This window comes from Haemaphysalis longicornis, unplaced genomic scaffold (genome assembly GCF_048455015.1).
Source record: "Haemaphysalis longicornis isolate Haplotype H1 unplaced genomic scaffold, Haemaphysalis longicornis Haplotype H1 scaffold_12, whole genome shotgun sequence".
Classification (NCBI taxonomy): domain Eukaryota; kingdom Metazoa; phylum Arthropoda; class Arachnida; order Ixodida; family Ixodidae; genus Haemaphysalis; species Haemaphysalis longicornis.
Genome location: NW_027526225.1, coordinates 100,956,342 through 100,980,289, shown reverse-complemented (window position 1 = coordinate 100,980,289; position 23,948 = coordinate 100,956,342). Strand labels below are relative to the sequence as shown.

At 48.3% G+C, this 23,948-nt stretch overlaps 2 protein-coding genes across 4 annotated transcripts in view; one reads left to right on the top strand and one right to left on the bottom strand.

Moving 5' to 3' along the window:
* LOC144163102 (facilitated trehalose transporter Tret1-like) overlaps positions 1-23,948 on the bottom strand; it is a 65,734-nt gene that overhangs the window by 9,967 nt on the left and 31,819 nt on the right. Inside the window, exons 1-2 of one of the 2 annotated variants that reach the window (XM_077693904.1) lie at positions 4,308-4,821; positions 1,108-1,366 (exon numbers count right to left, since the gene is read on the bottom strand). In XM_077693904.1, the coding sequence (XP_077550030.1) occupies positions 1,108-1,366; positions 4,308-4,489 (441 nt within the window). In that variant the 5' untranslated portion in view covers positions 4,490-4,821. Of the gene's footprint in view, positions 1-1,107; positions 1,367-4,307; positions 4,822-23,948 lie in introns of those variants that run through there. The other variant, XM_077693905.1, reaches the window with a different exon arrangement.
* Positions 22,795-23,948, top strand: part of LOC144163097 (uncharacterized) — a 109,336-nt gene continuing 108,182 nt past the window's right edge. For both annotated transcript variants that reach the window (XM_077693899.1, XM_077693898.1), the window contains exon 1: positions 22,795-23,079. The gene's annotated coding sequence lies outside the window, so the exon portion shown is untranslated. The remainder of the gene's footprint in view (positions 23,080-23,948) is intronic.

The window sequence follows — 23,948 nt, the reverse complement described above, 5'->3', positions numbered from 1 at the left end:
GATAGCGCGATTTGAAGGTTATCGCGCCAGCCGCGCGATAAGGTTAGTGCCACCCCATTCCCCCGTTTACGCACCTGGCCCAAGACCATTTTATTTTTCTTAATTTTAACTAGGACATCTCCCACTCGAGTTTGTTTCCTGATCCAGGAAGCTCGTTTCCTGTCCCTAAGCGTTACTGAGAGTGCGTTACTGAGAGTATTTTCAGCATGCATGTGTCGTTTCTCTGACTTTTCGGATTTAATCTGCTTAGTAGCGATAACAAGCTACGTGAGAAAAAGGAAACGGTGCCACCCCTTAGGCGCACTCTCCACCGGATAGGCCCACATGGCGAGAGTGAGTGCCCAGGGTATCAGAGTGGGCACTTGAGGGAAGAAAACTACGAGGGATGCATCCTGTTGCCGAGGGAACAACTAGCATGGGAATTGGTCTGGAGGAGTCGCCATCCTCCCGACCGATTTCCTCACCAGTCATCGAGCAGTGGGGGACGCGCTGGCAGCTCGCTACCGCGTGGTTCAACTTTACTCCTGGTTGCAACTTGTAGCAGAGCCCAATGTAAAAGGAATAAGCGTAGCACACTTGCAAGTTGGGCGAGTTGGCAGGTATTCATATCTGATCGCCGCGCGAAAGACGAGAATACCCACGGGACGAGTGCCGACACGTACAATGCAGCAAGGAAAGCTAGTACAGCCGGGTTGGCCAGGAACGGCAAACCCGTTCCTGGCCCACTCGGCCGTACTATGGCTTCCCTTGGTCACTCTCCGTGTCAGCGCTCGTCCTGTGACTATTCTCCTGTCTGCTCGTCCGTCGCGTTCTGACTAGATATGTACTCCTGGTTGAGCGAGCCGCCACCGTCGCCGCCAACCTCTGGCCGGCTGCCACGCTTTCCTAAGCCAACTTGCTTCGCAAAGCGTTATTTCTCTCTCTGCCTCCCCTCTCACTCTCTCTCTCCTTTCAAAACATGTGCGTGCGTTGGCATCCCGGTCCGTCACTTGGGTGCAATAATACGCTACATGAGCTTTGCTGTTCTTAACTTGTAATATACAATAGAACCCCCACTGTCACAGAGGTAGCAACCAAACACTACGGTAGTAACAGCCAGACGTATACCATGGATCCCCGCTGGACGGGCAGCGAGATCTCGGCGATGTAGGCGGGCACACACAGGGAGACCATCCCCGTGGCGATGCCCGTTATGAAGCGGCCCAGAAGCACCGTGAAGACGGTGTTGGCCGACATGATGATCCCGTAGCCGCCCATGTAGCCCAGGGCGCTGACGAGCAGGGCGAACCGGCGACCCATGGCCTGCGCCACGAGCGAGGACAGGGCGCAGCCCACCACGGCGCCGATGGGAAGGAGCGAAGCGAACCTGCGTTAGTTAAAGGGGCGCTGACGTGAACCTGTCAAACTTCTGTTCGCATCTAGGCTACAAACCCGTACCCTGGTAACCTCATTTAAAAAAATATACCCTACCCAATACTACATGACCTGTGCCCACTGCCCATCCCCTCCCTCCTGGTATGGTAATGCCAGCAATCGCCGTCCTTGTCACCCATACCGAACCCTACCTACGAGCAGAGGATGGACCGGCTGACCATCTCGGGCCTTGCGGCGCGAAAAGAAGTTGTCGATAGAGCCCGGCCAGCCAGCAAAGACCAGGGACTAAGGACGCAACCCCGACAGGGATATTTCCCGTGCCATTTTGCGCCAAATGGTCATTTTGGAAATGTTTACTCCCCCTTCTTAATGAATCGGCTCAGATAAATTTACGTTTCATCGTATATCCGAGTTTGAGGCATTTTTAATTTTAAGTTTTAATGCATAAAAGCAGGAAGAAAAAGTGCTGTGCGTCGTCTGTGGCGGCCGCAACAACTACACCAGACACACGCACTGTTCTTGCAACGTGATTGGGCCATTGCAAAGTTTTCGAAGTTTATGAATATGCACTAGAGGTTGTGCCAATGTTTTTTTTTTTCTTTAAAAGGACCCTGCAACACTTTCGATACGCGCTTTCACTCTTGCCTTCGCGTCTGGAACCACTGCGAAAGCTACAGTTATCGCTGCAGCACGGAGAGGCACCGCGGGATTTGATCGTCGCAGCAGATACGCCTTCCATTCCGGCTTTGTTTTTGTGGCTTCTTTTTTAAAGTTGCTATCGAAAAGCGTTCATTGCTGCAACTGAAGGAAAACCGGCCAACAGACGATACATGGCCTTAGTGACGTATTTTGGGTCGCCGAAGAACGTCAAGACGGGGAAAGAGAGAAAAATCTTTTGAGCGAGTTTACAAGTTATCAGATGGACATAGAGCAGTAAATTTTGGCTGTGGTACTTTGCTACCCCCTAATCTAAGTACTGGGTGCACATGTTGGTGACTACGTTCTGCAAAAAATTAAGATTTCAAAAAAAGTTGAGAAAAGTGTTGCAGGGTCCCTTTAAGGAATAGGTTTCGATACATCTGCAACAAGCATATGTGGCGTGACGTAATTTCTGCGATTTTTCGGACTTGCCCCTAGCAGTTTCAGTTTCGGTTTCGGTTCCTTGCTAGCATTGCATGGTGTTACAATACCATATTACACTCACATTACTAAACGGCCTGTTATTTACGAAGCAACTACGTAACTTTAGCTATGATAATCCTTTTTCGGCTGTTTACGTAGGGTCAGCTTGAATTACAATTTAAAAAAACAGCGATAGTCAAGCACGCAATTGATTGCTGTTGGGTGCATTTCTCTTTGTTTGGCCGTTGTTTAAGCCGTCTCGATAGCGACGATGGTGCAAAACGTCCCTCCGCCAGTCGAGGTCTCGCCGGATTTGCATTTCTTTGTTCTCACTTTTCATGTTACGCCAGCATACTGTAATGCAACACAACATTCTTAAAGGGGCCATGAATGCAAAATACATGTTTGATTCGTTAAAAAGGCCACTTTGTCCCAATAACAATGATACGACATTTATCGCGAACTTCAAATAAATATTCAAGATGTTGTTACGTGGCAACAGGACCGACGACATGAACGATGAGACAGCCGAACGATGTGTTTACAGTTTATTTCACCCAGATAGTAACTTCGTCTCCGTCGGCTGGGATGACAAGGCCACGCTTCATTGTCCTCTTCTTCGTCTTCTCGTAAAATGCCCCCCCGGTTGATAGCGACCGTCCAGGTCGACGCCGCAACAGTAGGTTATGTGGTGAGGACGAAAGATGAGATGGCAAGACGAAAGATGAGATGGCAATGTGCATTGAAATCCTCGCCGCCACCTGGGATGATGATGTCGTCGGTGATGCCTGGTCCCGCGATACGATCTCGAGGCACCGACGAAACGTCTGACGTAGCCGGTACCACGTCCGACTTCTGGGCTGGAAACACGGCATCTTCTGTTGGTCACGCCTCGTCTTGTCTGGTCACGGCCGGTCTGGATGGGCTGGTCAAGGGCTGGGGACAGGTGGCGGGGAACGTGGTCGAGTTCAGGCCGCGTAAGGGCTGGGGCTGTCCGGCGCGGCCCGCTTACCCTCTACTAGTGCGCTTGTGCCCGGATGTTGCGAATCGATGACCAGGGTGGCGATGAACCGACCCGCACACTCCACCAAAATGTGACGTGGCGGCAGAGCAGATGACATGAACGACGAGACAGTCCAACGATGTATTACAGCTTATTAGAGAAGACGATGAACAGGACAATGCAGCGTCGCTTTGTCATCCCAGCCGCCGACAACGATGAAGCTATTCGGGTGTGTGAAGCTCGGCCACGTGGATATACGGTTATGCTTTGTGTACGTTTCTCGGGAAGCTGGCCAAAGTTTGTGACAATATTGAAGACAACATGTGAAGCAGTGGGCACTCAAGTAGAATGCAAACTTGGCTAGTTGGTACATTACGACAAGCAAAAATGCGCGGAGAACGAGGACCTGGGAGTGGCCACTTGTCAGTGGCCACTCCCAAGTCATTGTCCGGCTTATCTTTCTATGACGTCACAGAATCTCGTTTGTGCAATTGGTGGCCGCCTACCTAATCAGCCGCCGAGAAACATGACTGGGCGATTGGTTTGATCGTATTGCTTGAATGTTACAACTATGTGCAACTATGTGCTTATTGCTGGGCCATATTACGTCGCACCTACACATATTACGTCACTTAAAAGCGAAATTTCAAAGCTTTTTTTTAATATTTCTAGCGTTGTTTTTTCGGTTAGAAAACTCAATGAGTTACCAGAAGCCAGTTCTTTCAAATTAAACGAGGCTGTATTTTATCTTCATGTCCCCTTAGGTGACGTGACAGAACGCGGTGTCATTTGTACGCGTGTGGCTTACCAGGTGGAGTGCTCTGGCGTGGTGAAGTAATCTTCGGAAAGGCTCTCGCTGGCCGGCGCAGTGAAGCCGATCGAGGCGCCCATGCAGAGAGAGCCCATCCAGGCGCTCACCAGAGTCGTGATGAGCGGAGCGGTCAGCACACCCTTCTCGCTCACTGGAAAGTTGGTCGCGTAGAACGGCATGCTCTCTCGCGGGGCCGATTCGTTGGGGTGTCGAGCTTTTCTACAGGCGGGTGGCGACTGCAGGGGTAAGGCGGGTCGACTTGGGGTGGAACAGACTCGCTGGGGTGCTGTGCTCTTCTACAAGCGGGTGCGACTACGGGGGTAAGGCGGGTCGAGCTGTGACGGCGAACACGTTTATTCTTCTTCGTCGCACGAGCTGCACGCGCTCACCCGCGTTCTTTTTCTTCACCGAAGAAGTGGTGCGCGGAATAGGTGGCCGGTAAAAAGCGCAAAGGCTCACGGGTACGTCGTCTGCTACCGCCACTTCCGGTTCGAGATCTCGCCTGGCCTCTCATACGCCGGCGGTTTTCAGGCATGTGTGCGTGTTGTTTATTTGTCACAGAGTGCTTACCTTTCAGTGAAGCCCCTAGTTGGATTCAGCGTGGTTGTACATTGAATGCGCGGTGCATGAGCGTTTTTCTTTTCGGTGGAAACGGGTTAACACTGCAAGCACACGCGCGCTTTTAAGCCGCCGGCGTACGGGAGGACAGGAGAGCTCTCGAACCGGAACTGGCGGGCTTCCGCTGGAGCAGACAATGCACCCATGAGCCTTTGCGCTCTTTACCGGTCACCTATTACGCAGGGAGAAAACTTGGGAAACTCAGGTGCAGCTTTCCGGCTCATCGCAGCCATTTCACGCGCAGCTTATGCTGAATTCAAAAGCTTGCTGTGTGCATAGTTTCATAATAAGAAAGTTGCTTTTCCAGGTTCCAGCGCCATCGAAACTATCCCATTGAACGGTATGGGTAGTTATTTGAAACAATGAATTACAGCATTTTTATCGCGAAAGTGTTTTATTTCCGGATACACAAAGATTTCCCATACGTCATATCCGTCACGGGAATGACGCCAGTCCTACGAAGCAGGCGGCCTGTAAAGGGTGCACCCGTGTACACAGAGACTTCTTGCGGGGAAGCAACCTTTAGTATTAATGAGTACGTTGCACTTAGAGTTGTTCATTTGCGGGTTTTATATTTCAACATGAAAGTGTTTTATGCCGGGATACACCGAGGCTTCACTGGCGTCATATCCATCACGGAAATGACGCCAGTACACCTTTGCCGAAGCAACCCGCTAGCAGGACGTCGCTCTCCAAGCACACCCACAAGACAGACGCCGACCCGCTAATGATGCTCAGCTGCAGATCTCTCGGCACATTTCACTTTTGTGTTTTACTGGTTCCTATGACGGAGGAATGAACCACAGTTTTTTTGTAGTTCTGCGATCAGTTTTTATATTGCTTATATCCAGTTCAACGCTTTGCTCCGTGGGGAATATTACGTTTTTGCTATTGTTTTACTACGTTCCTGAGTGGTTGTCCTTTTGAGCGGTAAAACTGCGGCTTATTCACCCCTTAGTTGGGACGCACCAGTAGAGATGCTAGATATTATTATTTCACACGCCAATATCATTCCCATTCGACATTGAAAGCTACGTTTAATTGTGCAATTGAATGCGGGTCTTGGGGCTTTGGTTATCCGCCACCAGGGTGCGGAAACCAGGCAGTCTAGGCGATCATCTTGAAAAGAGGCTCTAAGGATGCGTTCCAATGCACCCTTTAGACGGCTTCGTTGCCGTCTTCGCGTACAGTCCGCCATTTTAAGTCCCGTTCCGATTCGAACGAAGCCGTCAACGAAGTCTGCTTCGAGGAGACAGCATCAAAGTCAGCAACGATGCAGGCTACCTTCCTGTCTAAACGATCATGTGACGCCATCGCCACCTTTTGCCTATTAAAATTGGTACAAAATAACGTGTTCTTTTATCGGCATATTCAGTAAAATCTACTAGTACTGAAGTTGCTTTTGTTGAATTTTTGAATCACGTAGTGCTTGTAATAATAACAGTGATGTCATTTACGAAAAGTGTTGGTTGCGTTTGTCAACATGTCTGCTACGAGGTTGTCTACTGCGTTGGTGTTGCGTTCGTGACCGCCGCATCGTTCCAGTTCTTATTCCGTTAGACGTCTAATTAGACTGCTTCGTAAGCTGTCTACCAAGCTGTCCGCGAATCGGAACGCAGCCTTGAATTGTTCTGGCGTGAGTGAGCTCTTGTCTTCGCGCCGTGCCTTTCGGTGTCGTCGTAGTCGAGTACTATAATGACGCCGTAACGCGCGCAAAGTTGTAAGTCTCTAGTTGTAAAATCTCGCGTGAGCAGCACAGCAGACAGCAGGTTTCGTCCAAGACGCGATGTTTGCGCACTAAATTGGAACCTAGGACTCCCTCCTGGTGACCTCACCGAGAAAGAAAAAGAAGCAACGCATGCGCCCAACGCTACTCAGCGTCTGAATTCGCAGCTGAGCTTTGTGTTTCTGCTCTTGAATTAAACGAAAATTGTTACCTGTATCTGTTGTTCGTGTACAACGCGTAATTTCATTTAATTTAATGTGAATTAGTTAAGAACTGTAAATTAATTGCGTTTTTTTTATATTTTACTTCAGCGTCCGGACTGCTGGCGTCATCTCTTTTTGACAGCATGATGACTTACGACACGCCAATGATACGCACACAAAGTAAAGTTTGACATCCACTTAAATACAGCCATACGGCTACATATAGGTGGATTTCAAACCAGGATGAAATTTTTCTTCAACTGCGAAGTTTCTGAGAAAGCTGTGTATAGTTTTCCTTGTAGTTGTATGGCTGCATTTAGGTGGATGTCAAACTTAACTTCGCAGAAACTTACTCCACCCTCGGGATTTCCCCTAAAATCTGGTCGATGATACGCACGCAAGCATCAATCGGTGCGCAGCAGTTCACAGAAACAGCGCCGCGCTTTTTCATGCGTATAGTGGTATGTCGTGGGACATATTAGCTTTATGCTCTTTTATATGCCTTCACGTGCTTTGTGAATTGGATTAGCGACGCGGCCTTGGACGCTTCTGGCTTGCGGGAACACCTGATTTCAAACATTACAGAGCTCTTGACATCTAGCCCTTCTACCGTCAAGAACATGTTTGCAGACCACGAAAGCACCAATTTTGGGTTATTTTTCTGCCCGCGCGGCAGCAGAAAAGTATTGTCGCAGTGTGTGGGAATTACGAGCTGTATTCTGAGGATACTTTAGTAATTTCACGACCTCTCCCATCCACACCACAGTTTGTGGGCTGCTACCGGAAGAGAAGTAACCTAAAGTGTCATTTTCGTTTTCAGTAAACTTCTATTCATTTGATTTTGATTTGATTTGATTTGATTTTTATCCTTGCGCGAAAAAGCAACAAACACGTTCGCGCAAATGGAGCCGGGAAAAAAGCCGTGAAACAGCTTGACTAGCCCCAGCCCCCCGGTGCGACAGGCGGCAAGCGTCATTGGCCAATATTACCAAAAATCAACACAAACAAAAGCGCTACGTATATAGTATATGTGCAGTGACTATAAACAGTACTCAAAATACATACTAAGCAGGGTTTTGAAGAATTAGGAACTTACAAGTACAGTAGCGAGAAAGAGGAAAATATTTCTCCATTTAACAACGTCATGGGTTGAGTATAACGATGCTTCGTATATGGTTAAAAGGAATGGTAGAAATTTCTTGAAAATTTTTTAGCAAAGACGGCAATCTGTATCGTAACATTTGCTCTCCATAATTTGCTTGGCATCTGTTTACTTTCCAGGTTTCCGGATTGCGAAGAAAGCTTTTCTAGACCAGCTAGATTAATTAGTGAGCCGTTATTTACTACTGTAACATCGGCAAAGCTTATAACTGTCAATAGAATCCATACGAATAACATCGTACTTTTTAAATAGTTCTCGTGTAGGAGAAATGTACGGAACCTTGCTGACTGGCCGAATAGCTCGTTTTTGTAAAACTGTTACTTTTCCTATATTTTCCCGAGTTGTGGTAGCCCAGATTAGTACGCCATAGTTAGGCATAGGGCTAAAAATGCAGTTGTCAAGTGGAAAAGTTAACTGAGATTGGCTGTATGATTTACAAATGCTTTCCAAAAGTGTTACGCGATCCCGGAAATGTCCGCGAGAAGAGCAGGGAGAGAGGGTAAGGCGTGGCAGAAGCGGAAGCGCGGGGAGGGTTGAGATAGCGTGGCGTGGAACGGGACACAGCCGCTCCCGCCGCCAGCGTGGTCACCGACGGCCGACAAGACGCAGCAGCTTTGGGTGTATACGTTTGGACTGCGCCCCGGCCGACTGTGTTTTGTCTCGCGTATGTAAGCAACGCAATAAAACCGAAACAACTCCGCCGAGTAACGCACCCACAGTCGCAATTACCACGATTCACGAAGTTTAAGAGAATTAACTTTTTCAAAAAGAATGAATTTATTTATTTATTTATTTATTTATTTATTTATTTATTTATTTATTTATTTAACGAAAGGAAGATGATAGGTGCAACATTAAAGGACAAGAAGAGAGCGGAGTGGATCAGGGAACAAACGCGTGTTAAGGACATATATTAGCAGAAATTAAAAAGAAGAAATGGACGTGGGCAGGGCATGTAATGTGAAGGCAAGATAACCGTTGGTAATTAAGGGTAACAGAGTGGATCCCTATAGAGAAGGCAAGCGTGGCGGAGGACGGCAGAAAGTTAGATGGGCAGATGAGATCAGGAAGTTTGCGGGGATAAATTGGTCGCAGTTAGCACAGGACCGGGGTAGTTGGAGATTAATGGGAGAGGCCTTTGCCCTGCAGTGGGCGTAGATAGGCTGGCGATGATGATGATGATTTATTCATACAGGAGGAGTTGAACGCCTCATGTTGGGGAAAGGGAAGAGGACAAAAAAGTTTGCAGGTGGCATGGGTTCATTTCACACATCCGCCCTGCAGCACACGGACCACTTAGTGAAGGTCATTTGGGGAAAAGTAACTTTACAAGAGAATCGACTGGTGGCTTGATGTTGTCTTTGTGTTCGCCCCGCACACGGGCCACCTCAAGTCCACTGAACAAGGTTGGCACCTTTTGTGAAGAACCAGAAGGACATGTACGTTCCCTTTTGGCTTTGGTGTGGCTTTATCCATGCTTCGTATGTTTGAACATAGTGTGGTTTGTGTCTCCACCATTCTTCATCCAGCTTGTGCATTCCCACATAAGATGCTTAACGCTGGGTCTGCTGTTGTGACATTGCGTGCATGGACGGAAAGGTGGTGGCGTGGGTATGGTACCGTCCGGTCTTCTTTTTTTTTTTTTTTTTGCCAAATCGTCGCATCCATTCCCACCTCTCTTATGTCTGGCGTGATGGCATAGCCAGTCCGCGCTTTGTAGAGTAGGACTTGTAGGCCCCGCGGAATGCTCAAGGAATGGGTTGGTCGGGTCGTGGCGTACTTTCCTTCAGCGTTCGTTGCCTAATTTTATGGCGAATTCTCCTCGCAATGGCGTCTTCGTTGACATCCAGAGAAGGCAACGGGTCAAAATAAAAACAGTTACACCATAAATAACGACTTGAAATCCTACTGCCGGTTTAGATCTCGGAGCACACTACTCGACGATAATTCGTTATTAAGAAGCGATACGATGTACGGTTCTCAGACGAAAAAATGCTAACTGGCTTCGAGTGGTCTTTAGCCAAATCCAAGTTGGGGCCGTTAGCAACTCGTTCAAGTTAGGACCAGTTGCTATTGGTTCCAGTTGGGACCACCTGCTATTAGTTCCAGTTGAAACCAGTTGCTCTTGGTTCCACTTGGGTACCAGCAGCAGCTCAGCAGCAACTTATTCCAGCTGCTGCTGGGCCCAACTGGAACCAGTATTAAAGCCACTAGTGGTTCTACTGGAACTGCGCAAAGGATCTGCACAAAGGCCAGTTGGTTCTTGTTTTTGCACAAATTTATTGCACCTAGGGGCCTTTAACAGATCAGGGATTGCTGAATGTCTCCGAAGACGTTGGAAGGAGACTTTGCACCCTTTTGCGTGGCTTAATCACATCCTGGATCTCCTCAGCCAGGGCCTTCATGAGGATCGGCAAAGTGGCCTTTACGTCTGCGCCTTTCACCTGCCCCCACAGCTTCTGCGTTCCTGCAAGAACTAAAATGAATACTCAAATAGAACCACTTGTTTTCCAGTTGAGACCAGTTGCAAACCAGTTGGCTATTTCTACCAGTGTTTCCTTAGCGCTAATCCCATGGAGTAATTTTGCAAGCCAAACGGGGTGCGGTGCGACAGGCGACGAACTACTTTTCGCCGCGGAGGAAACCGGTCGTCGCTTCGCTCGTTTCTGGCTCTCCAGAAAATATCGCTCGTCGCCAGGAAGTGCCCTGAGCAGAGATGGTTTGTGGACTGTCGCGACATCTCGGGTCCTGTGCACTACTGTACCCTACCTCCGCCCCTCACTTGCCCAGACAAACCGCCGTGAAGGAGCCATCCGTGCCTTGTACCGTTTGGCACTGGGGATACCTCATTATGCCGCCACACAAGACGCCTTAGCTTTGGGCATTCACAATACCCTTGAGGAACAGATCGCATCTCACCTCTAGGCCCAGCTCGAACGCTTAAACCTATCAGCTTCAAGTCGGGCGATTCTAACCGTTTTAAATTTTACCCAACAGACAGTCTTCCCCCAATCCCTCCCGAACCTCCTCCCAGGTGCTTCTTTCCAAACCTAGTAATTGAGCGTATTCCTCGCCACATGTACCCTGCTCATAATTTGGTCCGCAGGCAACAACGCACGAACGCATTGAACATGCTCATTAATTGGCTTAAACAGAATGGTGCGGCAGTCTACTTCACGGACGCCAGTTTTGACTCCACTTCCATGGTGCTATCGCCCTCCATAGCCCTACCCGATTCGTAGACACCATTCTACACTTCAAAAACCCCCCAACTTGTAGAACCCTGGAAGAATTCTCCATGGCCCACCGCCGAATACGCGGTCAAACTCGATGCCCCTGCCACCCCGATTTTCGTGTTTAGTGATCGCAAGAGGCGCTACGAAATATTTCTCGACACACCACACACCCTCATACTTCTGACACCCTAAACTGCGCCCTTCGCGCCCATCCTCCCCACAAGATAACGCTGGTATGGGTCGGTCCCAGCCGTGCCAACTTGAACGGCAATGCTCGAGAACACGCGCTTACCCGAGAACTTTCCCAGGGTACGTTCATGTTGTGGCCAAATCATCATGTACCACACTGGAACTCAAAATATTTCCCATCAGGAACGCCGACAGCATCCGTGCGCGCTACGCGCAATTAGGCAGTGTTTCCCGGTCTCCCACCTCACCCTCTCCCGTGAAGCCGCATCTGTGGCCCGGAAAGCACAAACCTCCTCTGTCGTCACTCCACCCCATATCCACTACTTACATGGCATACTCTCGCGTCCCACTTGTCCTACACCCAACTGCCCTTCCTACCCATGAATACTTCCGACCCCTTTACTGGGAGTGCCATCTGCCAGACCTACCACCACACCTACGTTCCCGCATCGCTTCCTGGGAGGACTGGTTGAACCCGGGTCCTGGCGTGGACGTGAATTCGACGCCAAAACTCCTGGCGGCCCACTGCCTTCGTGTTGGTGCGTACCTCTGGGAGCTCTAAGGACCAGCCGTCTAATAATGAAGAGTCTGTGGCACGACGGCCCGCACTAGGGCTGTTTAGAGAATAAAGCTTTTTCTCCCTCCCCTGAGCACTTAGTCTAAGAAGAAAACGAAAATGAAGGGTTTAGTAACGTGATCGATTGGCCTAGTTGGTATTACATGGTTTGTACAGTTGAGAGAAAAAAAGATTGCAAAGACTGTGCAAGCTGCTGGGCTAGCTCACGGCTATCTGGGCTAAGAAAGTTACCAACTTTTATGCTCAATAAAAGTTTTCCAATCCAATTCAAAGACTGCACGGAGTCCGGTGCTCGACAAATGTGAGGTGCTCTTAAAATTAGGGTATTAGGGAGATAGTAGAGAGAGAGAAAGAGAGGGAGGGAGGAAGGGAGGGAGAACAAACTTTATTGCCACAGAACCTACGCCCACGTCCTGATTATAGTCTTCTATTCACCGGGTTCACGTAGTGCTGGAGAATGTTCGTACGGATCCGGTGCACATGTGCGGATCCGGTGCACACTCCTTCCTCCTGTCCTTTAGCCGCACGTCACAGGTGCATTGCGGCAAAGCCTGTCGGCGCTAGCTGTGAAAGCGGCGCTAGTTAGCGGTGGTCGATCGGTCACCAAACTTGTTATGGGCCTGGTACTGGTACTACAGCGGAGTTATGGTGGAGTCAGTGACTGCCGAACAGGCACCATGAGCAACACGCTTACAGCAGATACGCGGCGCGTTCATCAACAGCTCGACGCTACACTTGACAATCATGTAAGCAACAGTCCACGACGTTGAACCGCGGCTACGTTGACACAAACTCGGGTATCAAAGAAACGCCAAAGCGAACCTACCGCTGCGGAAAGGCGTATGTACTTGCGCAATAGTGATAAAAAAAAACACCTTACCGCAGTGCATAGCTTCTTCTTGATGCTACGCGCAGTGCGTCGCGATGCGATAAAAGTAAAAACAAAAAGCCCACAGTTCAGGAAGTGACGAAAATGTCTTTATCACGTGACTTTTTGCTGTGACGTCACGACCTTGATTTGTTGTTGGCCGGACAGAGCCATAGAGTTTCATACAAATAACTAGAGGGGAAACTGGCGCTAGTGTCAACGCGAACATGGCAGCGGCGCTTACGCTTCAATGGGAATGATGGGTAGTTTTGGAACCGGATTGTGTAGGATCAAAACGGGCTTTTGGCTGCGCAAATTGTGTTTTTTGACAAAAAAGCTCTTATTGTCCGGTTCTCCGTTTACAAATTACACGGCGAACAAAAAAGTTAGGGACGAAAAACCGGTTTTGTACGAAATAAAACGGTGCGTTTAAATAAAAGCAGACGCGGAGTCGAGAAGGTTTGTGGAGCAGGTTTGCCATTTTCCGCCAACTACAGCAGGACGCGGACTTCTTTAAAAACTACTTGTAAAAGTTTCGGCGCTGGTGGTTTGTAATAGTCAGAGAAGTTTTGTGCTCATAAGAAAAAAGAAACCGATTACCTTTGGAGAAGTTATTCTTGCGTGAATTAGTGACATCCATCAAGCTGCGTTCCTATCAGCCGCCGGTGCTGCTGGTCTACGCCGTAGGAGCCGGCGTTCGCACGAAAGGTGTGGCTGTTCCAAGCGATTCACAACCGTCGTCAGCTTTGACAATACATTGCTCTGCCGAATGAGCAGCGCCGCAACTCCTAATTAGCAGACAACTTCGCCGCACAGAGCGCCGTCATTTGTATTTTCATGCTCGCTGTGCGGCAATGCATTGATAACCCACCCAATTCGCAACTCCGGTTGTAAAACATGGCAAAGGCTGCTGCACCCCGGGGATCCTTTCCCCCGGGGTGCTCCAGCCTCGCCCGATCGGGGCTGGCTGGAGCGCCCCACGGAAGTGACGTCACCTGTTTTTTGTTATTATTTCTTGGATTTGGTCGTCGTTGTTGATCGCCGAAACTAGTACGAAGTACCATGCCGGCCGTGCAAAGCGGCCGTGCCGGCACTCATGTTTAGGTCGGCTGTGCTTTTCATTGTTTACGATGAAAAGCACGCGCTTTTTGTACGCGCCGTAAGCGCAGGCTGATAACTCTCCTCCTTGGTACATCGGCTGTCGTTCGGTGTCTACGGCGCACCTGCGGGCAAGGCAAAACCGCTCCGAGTGGAGGATTCGGAGGATTGTGTTGCACGTTTAAATTCGCCGGCTTTTGTAACCGCACTTCTTTCTTTTTATTTTGGAAGGTGTGTGCGCGCCCCATATCACGCATCAGGTTTGGTCTGCTGTGGCTCAATAGGGAAGAATGGGTCTGTGCAGGGGCGGATCCAGGCTTTTTCTGAGAGGGGGGTCAGCTCCTATCAGTGATGATGATGATGATGATGAGCAGGAGGAGGAGGAGGAGGAGCCTTATTTATTCACTGAAATTTCTGGGAAGAAAAAACACAAGGAATAGAACAAGTCATCAATTCACCTTTTTCTGCGACCTGAGTGGTCATCGTCTTGGAGGTTTCGAAAATTAAGGGAGGGGTCAGGACATCCGGACCCCCCCTCTGGATCCGCCAATGGGTCTGTGTCCTCAAACGTGGGCACTGGCTGAAGACTCTGCCGGCAAAGGTCTAAATAGTGTTGCACGAAGGCTGCTTGCGCTCCCATTTAGATCATAGAATATGTGGCTTTTGTGGGGAGAAGAATAGGCCGAAGGAATACCTTTGAAGGCCCTCATTTGGCAAGAGTTCTCTTGGGTCTAGATTACTGGTGCCCAGTGCACTTGATCTTCCACTCTGGTGCACTGTAGTACGCGCTGCTGAACACCAGCGTTTTTGGCCGTATAGTTTTGGCGCAGCAGCCTGAAATGTTTTGAAACCTCACCATACTTTCTGTGCATAAAAAGACCAGCAGGTGCCTTATTTTGGGGAGTGAAATCAGCACAGCTGGGACAAAAGAGGAGCTGAATTATATTAGATGTGACAAAAAGATGTTTGGAGTAAACGCGTGTTAATATGCCTCTTTTCGTCGTGCCTACAACTCTGTATATTTGGCCATGTTGTACCAACTTTTCCGAGCTTCCAAAGTTACAAGGTACACTGCAGTGCTACAAGTTATAGCACTGCACGGGCCTGATTTTAAGGCCCGAGCCCGCTTCGCGAAGCCCGAGCCCAGGGGCGGATCCAGGTTTTTTCTGAGAGGGGGGTCAGCTTCCATCAGTGATGATAATTATGATGATTATGAGGAGGAGTCTTTTTTATTCACCGATATTCCGGAAAAGCAAAAAATTCAAGAAATATAAAAAATCGTCAACTAGACTTTTCCACGACCTGAGGGGTCATCGTCTTCGGGGTATTGAGAAATTAAGGGAGGGGTCAGGACATCCGGACCCCCCCTCTGGATCCGCCAATGCCCGAGCCCGACCGGGCCCGTAACACCTAGCCCGGGCCCGGGCCCGGCCCGGCCCGGTAATTTATTTTTTGGCCTAGGGAGAGCCCGCGCGTGTGTGACCAGGCCCGGTCTTTGACGCTAAAGAAAGTTTATTATATTCCGGGCGATCAGACGGAGCATCTAGTCTGTACAAGCATATCATGAACTGAAACGCAAAAAATAAGGGTTTAAAAGTGCACATAGTTTAGCTTGCATCGTCTGCAGTTCACGCCACATCGGCGTATCTCGTATTCTTACACCAGAGACATCATCACCTTTGACGGCCAGACTCTTGCAACTTCACGTGGTTGTCTCGGCCACAAGTTGGTATTGCTGGCACTTTTAGATCCGCATTTAAACCAACTAGTATGTACGCGCGTTGAAGTACTTCACATGCAGTGGTCTTCAAGCGGTGGTGTTTCTCTGGCATGCGTGTTTGATTCCCGGTCACGGCAGCCGCATTCAGGGACCTTAGCCGCATTTTGATTGGTGCGACATCTAAAACACACGTGTACATACATAGACATAGGTGCACAGCTCCAGATTGCCTGAATTAAGTCCTTCCCCTCTTGGGCATTCCTTGTAATGGAATATTTGGTATGTTATACAACAAAATAGAAAATCTTGATGCTGTACAAGAAATGTCATTAAAATTGCAGCATAGTGACCACGGAGCACCATCAGACCTAGCAAAACACGTCTTTAAAATAATGCGTACAACTAACAGCAAGAAGCGCGCAAAAATAAACTAAGAATATTCATTTTGATGCTCTTTTCTACACTTCACGTCGGACCTATTAACGGCCGTGCCTATGAATTCAAGCCCGAGCCCGGCCCGGGCCCGCGGCATTGAGCCCGGGCCCGGCCCGGGCCCCCCAATAATCGACTTCGGGCGGCCCGGCCCGGCCCGCGGGCCGGGTCGAGCTTTCGGGCCGGCCCGGGCCCGTGCAGTGCTCTACTACAAGTACTGATCACAATTAAAGTATCAAAAAATTTGGCTTCTGGCACAAGCACAACTTTGCCACCCTTGTTAGTGATGGCCTGAAAAGAATCACGCCGAAGCAGGAAGCACCGACCAATCCAGGAGATACACTGTACTTCATTTCACCAACTTCACACACCGTTGTAAAAATTGTGCTGGTAACCAATAAACAGCGAGAGCACAGCGCTGTACCACACGCTGGTAAGGGCAGCAGCAAATGTCGCGCCAATATAGCCTCCCACATAAACTGTGCCCACAGCTCCTGTCAACACCAAATTGATAAAAGCATTGTTGCACATAATTTGTATACAAACGTCATGTAAGTAGTGCGCATGTTGCTTCTGGTCATAGCAGCAGCTGTCCAACAGCCTACCACTGCAAGTGATGAAGAGCCGGCCAACCATGTGACGTTTGTTGTCCAAAAAGAAAGAAGCATACAGCCCTTCGTTTTCTGACAAGCAGACTGGATGCTCATCACGCTGAAGTTCCCCAGCAGTCAGAGCTGTGTGCGCATCCGTTTACGCGTGTACGTGCTGCCACGTGCACCTGCAGCTGGCAGCACGTGGCAGCAAGGTTCCATTCTGCCAAGGTGCCGGTTTAGCGCCGTAGTGAGAGGATTTGGCTGCTGCTCTGGCGAAATGAGTTCAAGTACACCAGTCCATACAGCGGTGGCCCCGCCGACGCCACGTATATGTACGGTCAGTTTTCGCGTTTGATGTTACACCTTCGTCTTTAAAACTGGCGAAACTTGCACTAAGTGACGCAAGGCGAGCTGGGGGATTTCTTTTTAGATCCTCCTGAAGCACTGAATGACACACCACCACGTATTGCGAAATTTGTTTATTTACGTGTTCCGTCGTCGCTTCTCACTGTGGCAGTAGTAGTCATCGTCATATATGGTCCCCAAAATTATCGTCATATCCATCTTCCGCATGCATGACTGGCTGACCCGGATTGCTTTGTCCGCAGGCTTTCCCATTCCTCCTAAAGTGAAATGCGTCGGCACGCGGTAGAACCGGCTTCGCGAGCTGGGCGTCTGCGAGGTGTCTTGTGCTCATCCTTGTGGCGCAGACGTACGTGACTGTTTTCCTGGTATTTTTCCGAGCACCACGGGCAAGCCAGGTTGATGCCGCACGCTCATCGCAACGCGTGCACACGTGCGCGGTAAACGGCAGGAGTAACTATGACATGTTTTCTGATGACGCCGCACACATTACGGCCAGCAACGTATGGCGGCTGGTCGTAATTATTATTCATTTTATAATGGGCAGAATAGCAGTATTGTCGTAAAAAAGAACTGCAGCTAAACTATAAATCCTAATTGTTGTATGCTAGTGACATGTTGCAAGAAAATCGGAAATGTAATAGTTATATCCCTTCGCTCACCAGCTGTACAAGTTGTACCTGCCCCATGAACCTTCAAATGCTGATGAGTCTCATGGCCAACACATGAGCCATACCTGCTCAACTGTTCCCAATAGGACTAAGCAAACACACAACCTCCAAGAAAACACATACGGCATTGGGAAGAAACATTTAAAATTGGCTCACTTTATTTGACCAACAACCAGTACATTTTGCTTTTATAGCCCACAAAAGACCATCGCCAGCACTGCATTATGGCTGAAGAACTTTTCTGCAGTTGGCTTTGGCAACAAGCAGAATGCACCATTATGAACTGGAAACACATATGACAAGCCACAGCTTTTACCAGCCCATTGGTTGCACTGGGTGTCAAGAGATAAAAAGGAAGAACCAGCAAAAATGCTTTAATGTATTTAATGTATGCACAACGATCAAACATTAATTCAGAGTGTAGAAAAACATCCCTTCCAGCATGTTCGGCTGATCAACCCATTTGTGACAGCCTTATCGAAGTGAAGGCAAGAACGAGTCTGTGGCAGGATTTCGATGTGGGCTTTAAGAACTGTAGGCTGTCTGCAGTCATAATTACTATTGTGCGCCAAACACCCTAGTACACTGAGTGCAGTGAACTTCAGCAATGAAAGTAGTCATAAGAAATTTTTATTGTATGGTGACCGTTGCGAATCCTAGTAAACCGTTACAAGCACCTGGCATGCTGGCAAGAGAGAGGTAGAGATAGTAAAAGATTTTTGAAAGGAGAAGAGGCCAGCCTGAGAAACTGAACTTGGGCCTGCTACTTAAATCCCACTGGGGCAAGGAAGGTACTGAATACTGAGGGTATGAGAAATGACAGTGAAATGAGCCAATGAACTTTGTACACTTAAAGCATGTATGGGGCGCAGAAACAGACTAATCATTGTATAATTCACATAACATATTTACCGACCATAAAAAAAAAAGTTTCGCAGTTTGAAATTTCACCACCTAGACCCAAAAATCCAGACAGGACAAGCAGCGATTTGACAGCTCGATCTTGCTTCTTCGTGTCAGCCCACGTGCCCAAAATCTTTCGTTCAGACAGAGGGTAAGCATTCAAGCGTAGTAAGGCTGCTTCAAGGTCTTTTCACCCACTAGTATACTTTGGTAAAACACTATGCAAATGATCAATTGTCTCTGTAGAGCCTTACACAGAAGGCAGTCTAGGCTGTCCTCGCGTCCGATTGTGTGCAGATACTTTCAGGTCAATGCTACTTCAAGCCGCAGCCTGTGTAGCAAGGTTTCATTGACTTCTGTGAAGTTGAGGGGCATGAGCGAGCCAGAACCTTTGCTCGGGATCAGTCCTGGGGAGCTGTTCCTGTCAATTCTGTGGGTCAGACCAATGCAAGGCAGCAGCTTGTGCACGGGCTCTGTAGAGTATTGCATTGCTATCTTGTCTCATGATGTGTGTAGCCAAAACAGTGTATATCCTTTAGCCGGCACAAGGCAGCATTTCCTTCACAGAAAATTAGTTCTATAATTGTAATTACACTAGCTAGTTTCTAATAATTTTTTCAAACAAAGAGCACGACTACAAAGTGTAATAAAGGGAAGGGACGGCAATGACTTCCAGCTAGTGCCTTGTTTGAAACATATGACCCATATAAATACCATGCGCTTTATAACATCAACATAGCAAAAACAGCACGACGCCATGCTGCAACTTTTCTACTACGACCCCCATGAGCACTGCCAGCTTTCATGTCCGCAACCTCGTTAAACTCGGTTTCCCCTTGAGAACATGATTTTAGTGCTAAAGATGACAGACACACTTTACTGGTGCTTGCATCTATCAATCAAACACCAGCAAACGTCAGTTAATTTGAAATGATACGGGGTAAACTTGGAAGCTGGCACAACTAGGTGGGATGGGAGTGGCAACAAAAATCTGTGCACAATACAGCCCTGTTGTGGCATTTTTCAGCACGGCGACAGTTGTCACACCGCCCTTGTTAACCTATATTCGAATCTCCTGATACTATGGAGAGACTTGTTGCATTGGTGGCACACTGGAATTACCACTGTGTTGAACCATGGAGCCTGCCAGTTGCCATTCGAGTATGCGAGTCTGCCGATGGAAACTTTTTCTGGCGACTGTTGCACTGCCCTGCAGTGCTTCATGAATTATTTCCTGCTGGCACAGCCATTCCATTCCACGCAGACAAACAAAATGCGCACAGGCCGCATGCAACAGGCATGTGTTTGTGTTGTTGTGTGGGAAGCAGGTTTGCCAACGGGTACCAGTCGGCTGCGCAGTAGCACCCAATGTATGCTTAGATGCAGATATACCTAGCGGGTCTACCTTGGTTCATTCCACGGAGGCAAAAGCAACGCTTTCTCATGTTTCTCTGATGGTGCTTTTCAATGGCCTCAACTTTGCATTGCATTAAACAACGAGACAGAGAAATATTTTATGGATTTGCGAGCAGAAGGATGTTAGGGCTTCAACCCCGTGAGAGCCGTTCTTAGTCCAAATGCACTGAAACCCACAAGCGCCGTCACAGTCGCCCACCCCGGGCTTTCACTACCACCTTCACCATCGCTACAGTTACATCTGGATTTTTTTAATTATTAGTAACGATTAATTATTAACAGTGACTCTACATGGCTAGTCAGTGAGTGGAAGTGGTTTGGTTTGTTGGGTAAAAATCAGAACAGACTGCTTTCACTATATGTTGTGAAGTGGGCGTGACAGTGACCCTGGCTCGTCAGTGAGCAGAAGTGGTTTTGCCGGTTGGGTAAAAATCAAGCATGACTGCGTTGAGGGGCAGACGAAGAGTGTGGAGCACGCCAGACATACTTTTAGCCTGTGCGATCAGTGTACGTGCTTTGTGCCATTGAGAAATTTAGCAGGTATATCCTGTGTATTGTTTTTTACAAGTTTGTCCGACATAAGCGTTAAATCATTCATTCCTTTTAAAAGCAACACGAAGCCAGCAGGTGAGAAAGAAAAAGGTATGCTAGTAATAATAAAGGAAATTCAGGCTATTAGCAATGGTTCAGAACGACATGCAAACAATCTTTGCTAGCATGCACAGTAGCTGACGAAATACTGCAGGGTAACAGTAGCACACGTACACGTGATTACAAAGAGGGTTATGGCATGTACAGGTAAGTGTGTAAGGTTTATTTAGTGCTAATATGCTGCGTGCACACGTAAATAAAAATACCCTGCAAAAAAGATGAACAAGGGAACTGAGGTTAGAGCAAATAGAAACAACAACTACGCAGAGTCACCTAGATGGTATGCTTAGAATGTAGATATAACAGTTCAACACAGCACGTATCACCTGTTATTGCTGAAGCCACTGACGCATCACCTAGCCTGTCATAAATGGGCACGATCACGTACGTTTGGCGACATCGTAAATTTCGGAGCACACGAACACAACACACACGGAAAATGCCACAGTAACTCACGACAGATATCCGGCGCATTTTTTGGCCACGCTTGTAACGACAGGGATCACGGCAAGTTAGAGAGAACGAACGAAAACTCGCTGTCACTGCGACGCACCATTGCTAGCTGATGGGGCTCTAGATTATTCACGTATACACTCCTGCAGCGACACGAATCTGGACACTTGCAAGTCGAGTACGGAGCAGTATCAAAGCATTTGCCTCGCGTTGTGATACCGACACAACACCGTGTATAACAATGACTGTGATGATAGCATCGATGACTGCGGCGCCAGCAGCTTCACACAAACAAACCTCTGGAAAACTATGACGCACCACACACATCGGTCACGTTTTGAAGGCAACACGGTGCTTCGTACTTTACTGCACATTTTGGAGGGCAACATTTGGTTCTGATACGTACGTATTTGATATGAAAACATTGCGCTCTGCGCAAGCGCTAACCAGCACTTCGCGTTGCTGCCACGAATAGTCATCGGACGACTGTGAATTACTGCAGAAGATACAAGCGCGCTGACACAGGCTTGGAGCTGAACACCTCATATGAAACGAAAACACATCGCAGCACCGCACCACTCGTGAGCGACTCCACACAACGCCGACGCTCGTAACATTCTTGCTTGCCTGGGCACCGCGCGAAGCCGGAATATTTGAAATAGGCCAACGGAACAAACTCAGAACAGACAAGCCCGCATACGTACGGGTAGAGTGAACTTTACCCGTACGTATGCCAATACGGGGCCAAAATTCGCTCTTCGATGGAATTCGGCCTCTTCTCCATGCCGCTCGTCCGTAGGTCATCCGTAAAACCCGTGGTACATCTATAAAAAGTGCTTTGTTTACACAACTTCTTCTACGCGAGTGTCAAAAACAATAACAAACTCGAGTTTCGCAGAGAAAAATATAATGCAAACATCTACAAAGCATGTCTATGACGTCACGGTGACTAGGTGACGTCATATTAAAAGACAATAAACTCAGGCTAAAAATAAATCTTGATACTGTAATATTAGTGTGTCCCTGCCAAAAATATATGCAATATTATTGAAGTAATTGAAGTGTAATGCAATTACGCAATTTTTTTTGTTGACATACGTCACTTCCGTGGGGCGCAGCAGCCAGTTCGGGGGGAATCGGCTCGGAAGCCCCGGGTTGCAGCAGACGCAGCCTAAAACATTCCACTCAGGGCGGCGTCAGTGCACGCGAGGCATGCAGTTCAAGGAGAAACGTATTTTTGATCACTCCTCCCAACACCCCGCCTAAGCAAATGCGTTCATGCAAATCTAAAACGAAAACGAAAAACTGCCTGCAATCCATAGTAAGTTCCACGAGCCATCAAGCGCCAATCCGAATCCACAATTACCCATCACGCCCATTGAGGCGTACGATCGCAGCGCCAGTTTCCCCTCTAGTTATATTGTAAGAAACTCTATGGACAGAGCGTCTCCACTTGCGCTGCGGTGGCGCAAGAAGCAAGAATTAAGGTCCCAAGAATCGGTCACTTGCGCCACCGCGCGGTGGGTGAGTGAAATGGCCTAGCGGATCTGGCAGCAATGGGAACCAGCGCGACGCCGCAGGCATTGATGTAAAGGAGGCGATGACCAGACGAACCAATCCCGATGCGTGGTTCGTGCGGCAGTTTCGATTTTAAGTGAACGCCAGAAAGTGGCACGAGGCTTGAAAAGAACGTCTTATTTTTAGTTTTCATTCTTTGCCGCGTTGTTTTAAGCTATTATTAGTTAGGCGAAAAACAAGAACAACAACAAAAAACTCTCGTACGTAGGGTACTAACACAGACTACACACCAAGCCGAGCGGGAAACGGATCGTACTGTGCGAGCAGGATATCGTCTGCGGAGAAACAACCTAAATTTTATGTGCTTGTTACGTAAGTAATCTGTTTAATCCCGTCTCAGACTGTGTGTTTCTGTTGCAAAGCTGTTTGTTATTTTGTTTGCAGTAGAGCAGTCTGCAGATAACTTAATTAAGTAACCGTCGATGGTAGAACGACGCAACAGGTACTGCGTAAGGGAAACTAAATAATTTTGGATTTTTAAAGTGCTTCTGACGTCAGGTTTGGCTATTGAGTCTATCTGACGATATATTTATCGGACGGAACACGTTTCAATTACATTTAGAGCCCTTATTACGCCCCTTTGACCTGCGAAGCGTTTCAGTTCTTTCACTCTATCGTACAGTCGGGGACTTAATTTTGCAGACCACGCGAGCGCGTGGCAAAAGCCACCGATGCGCGCTCTGGAGGCCCGGCGCCTGTTGTCGAGACCGGCGCGGCGCGCATGCGCGTCCTGTTTTACTCGCAGGCACGCCGATTTTCTCGCTTCCTGCAGAGGTGCTGCAAAGGTCACTCAAGCACCGCATAGCGACGCCTTTGTACCATTCTTTTCTTCACGATGGCACATTTGGGGCCTAACGTGACGATTGCGAGGGCTTTGGCGTAAGTGCTCCTCGCGTCCTGATAAACACTTGCGCGGAATGTTTTCTTTTTTCTTTGTTTCTTTTATGCTTTATCATGTATAGACGATGATACTAGCGGCTTGCGAAGGGCGTCGCCGAATGAAGCGCGTACGAAGCACAGTCTCACGGTACCGCGCTACCGACGACTAAATGCCAGCTGTATGAACGGCGAACCTTTATTCACCTTGTTCATTTTGTAATTTGCCCACTCAACATATATTTCAGTTCGCTCTCCGCTGCACATAAAGTAGGCGATTTGCAAGTTTAATAAAAGAAATTATT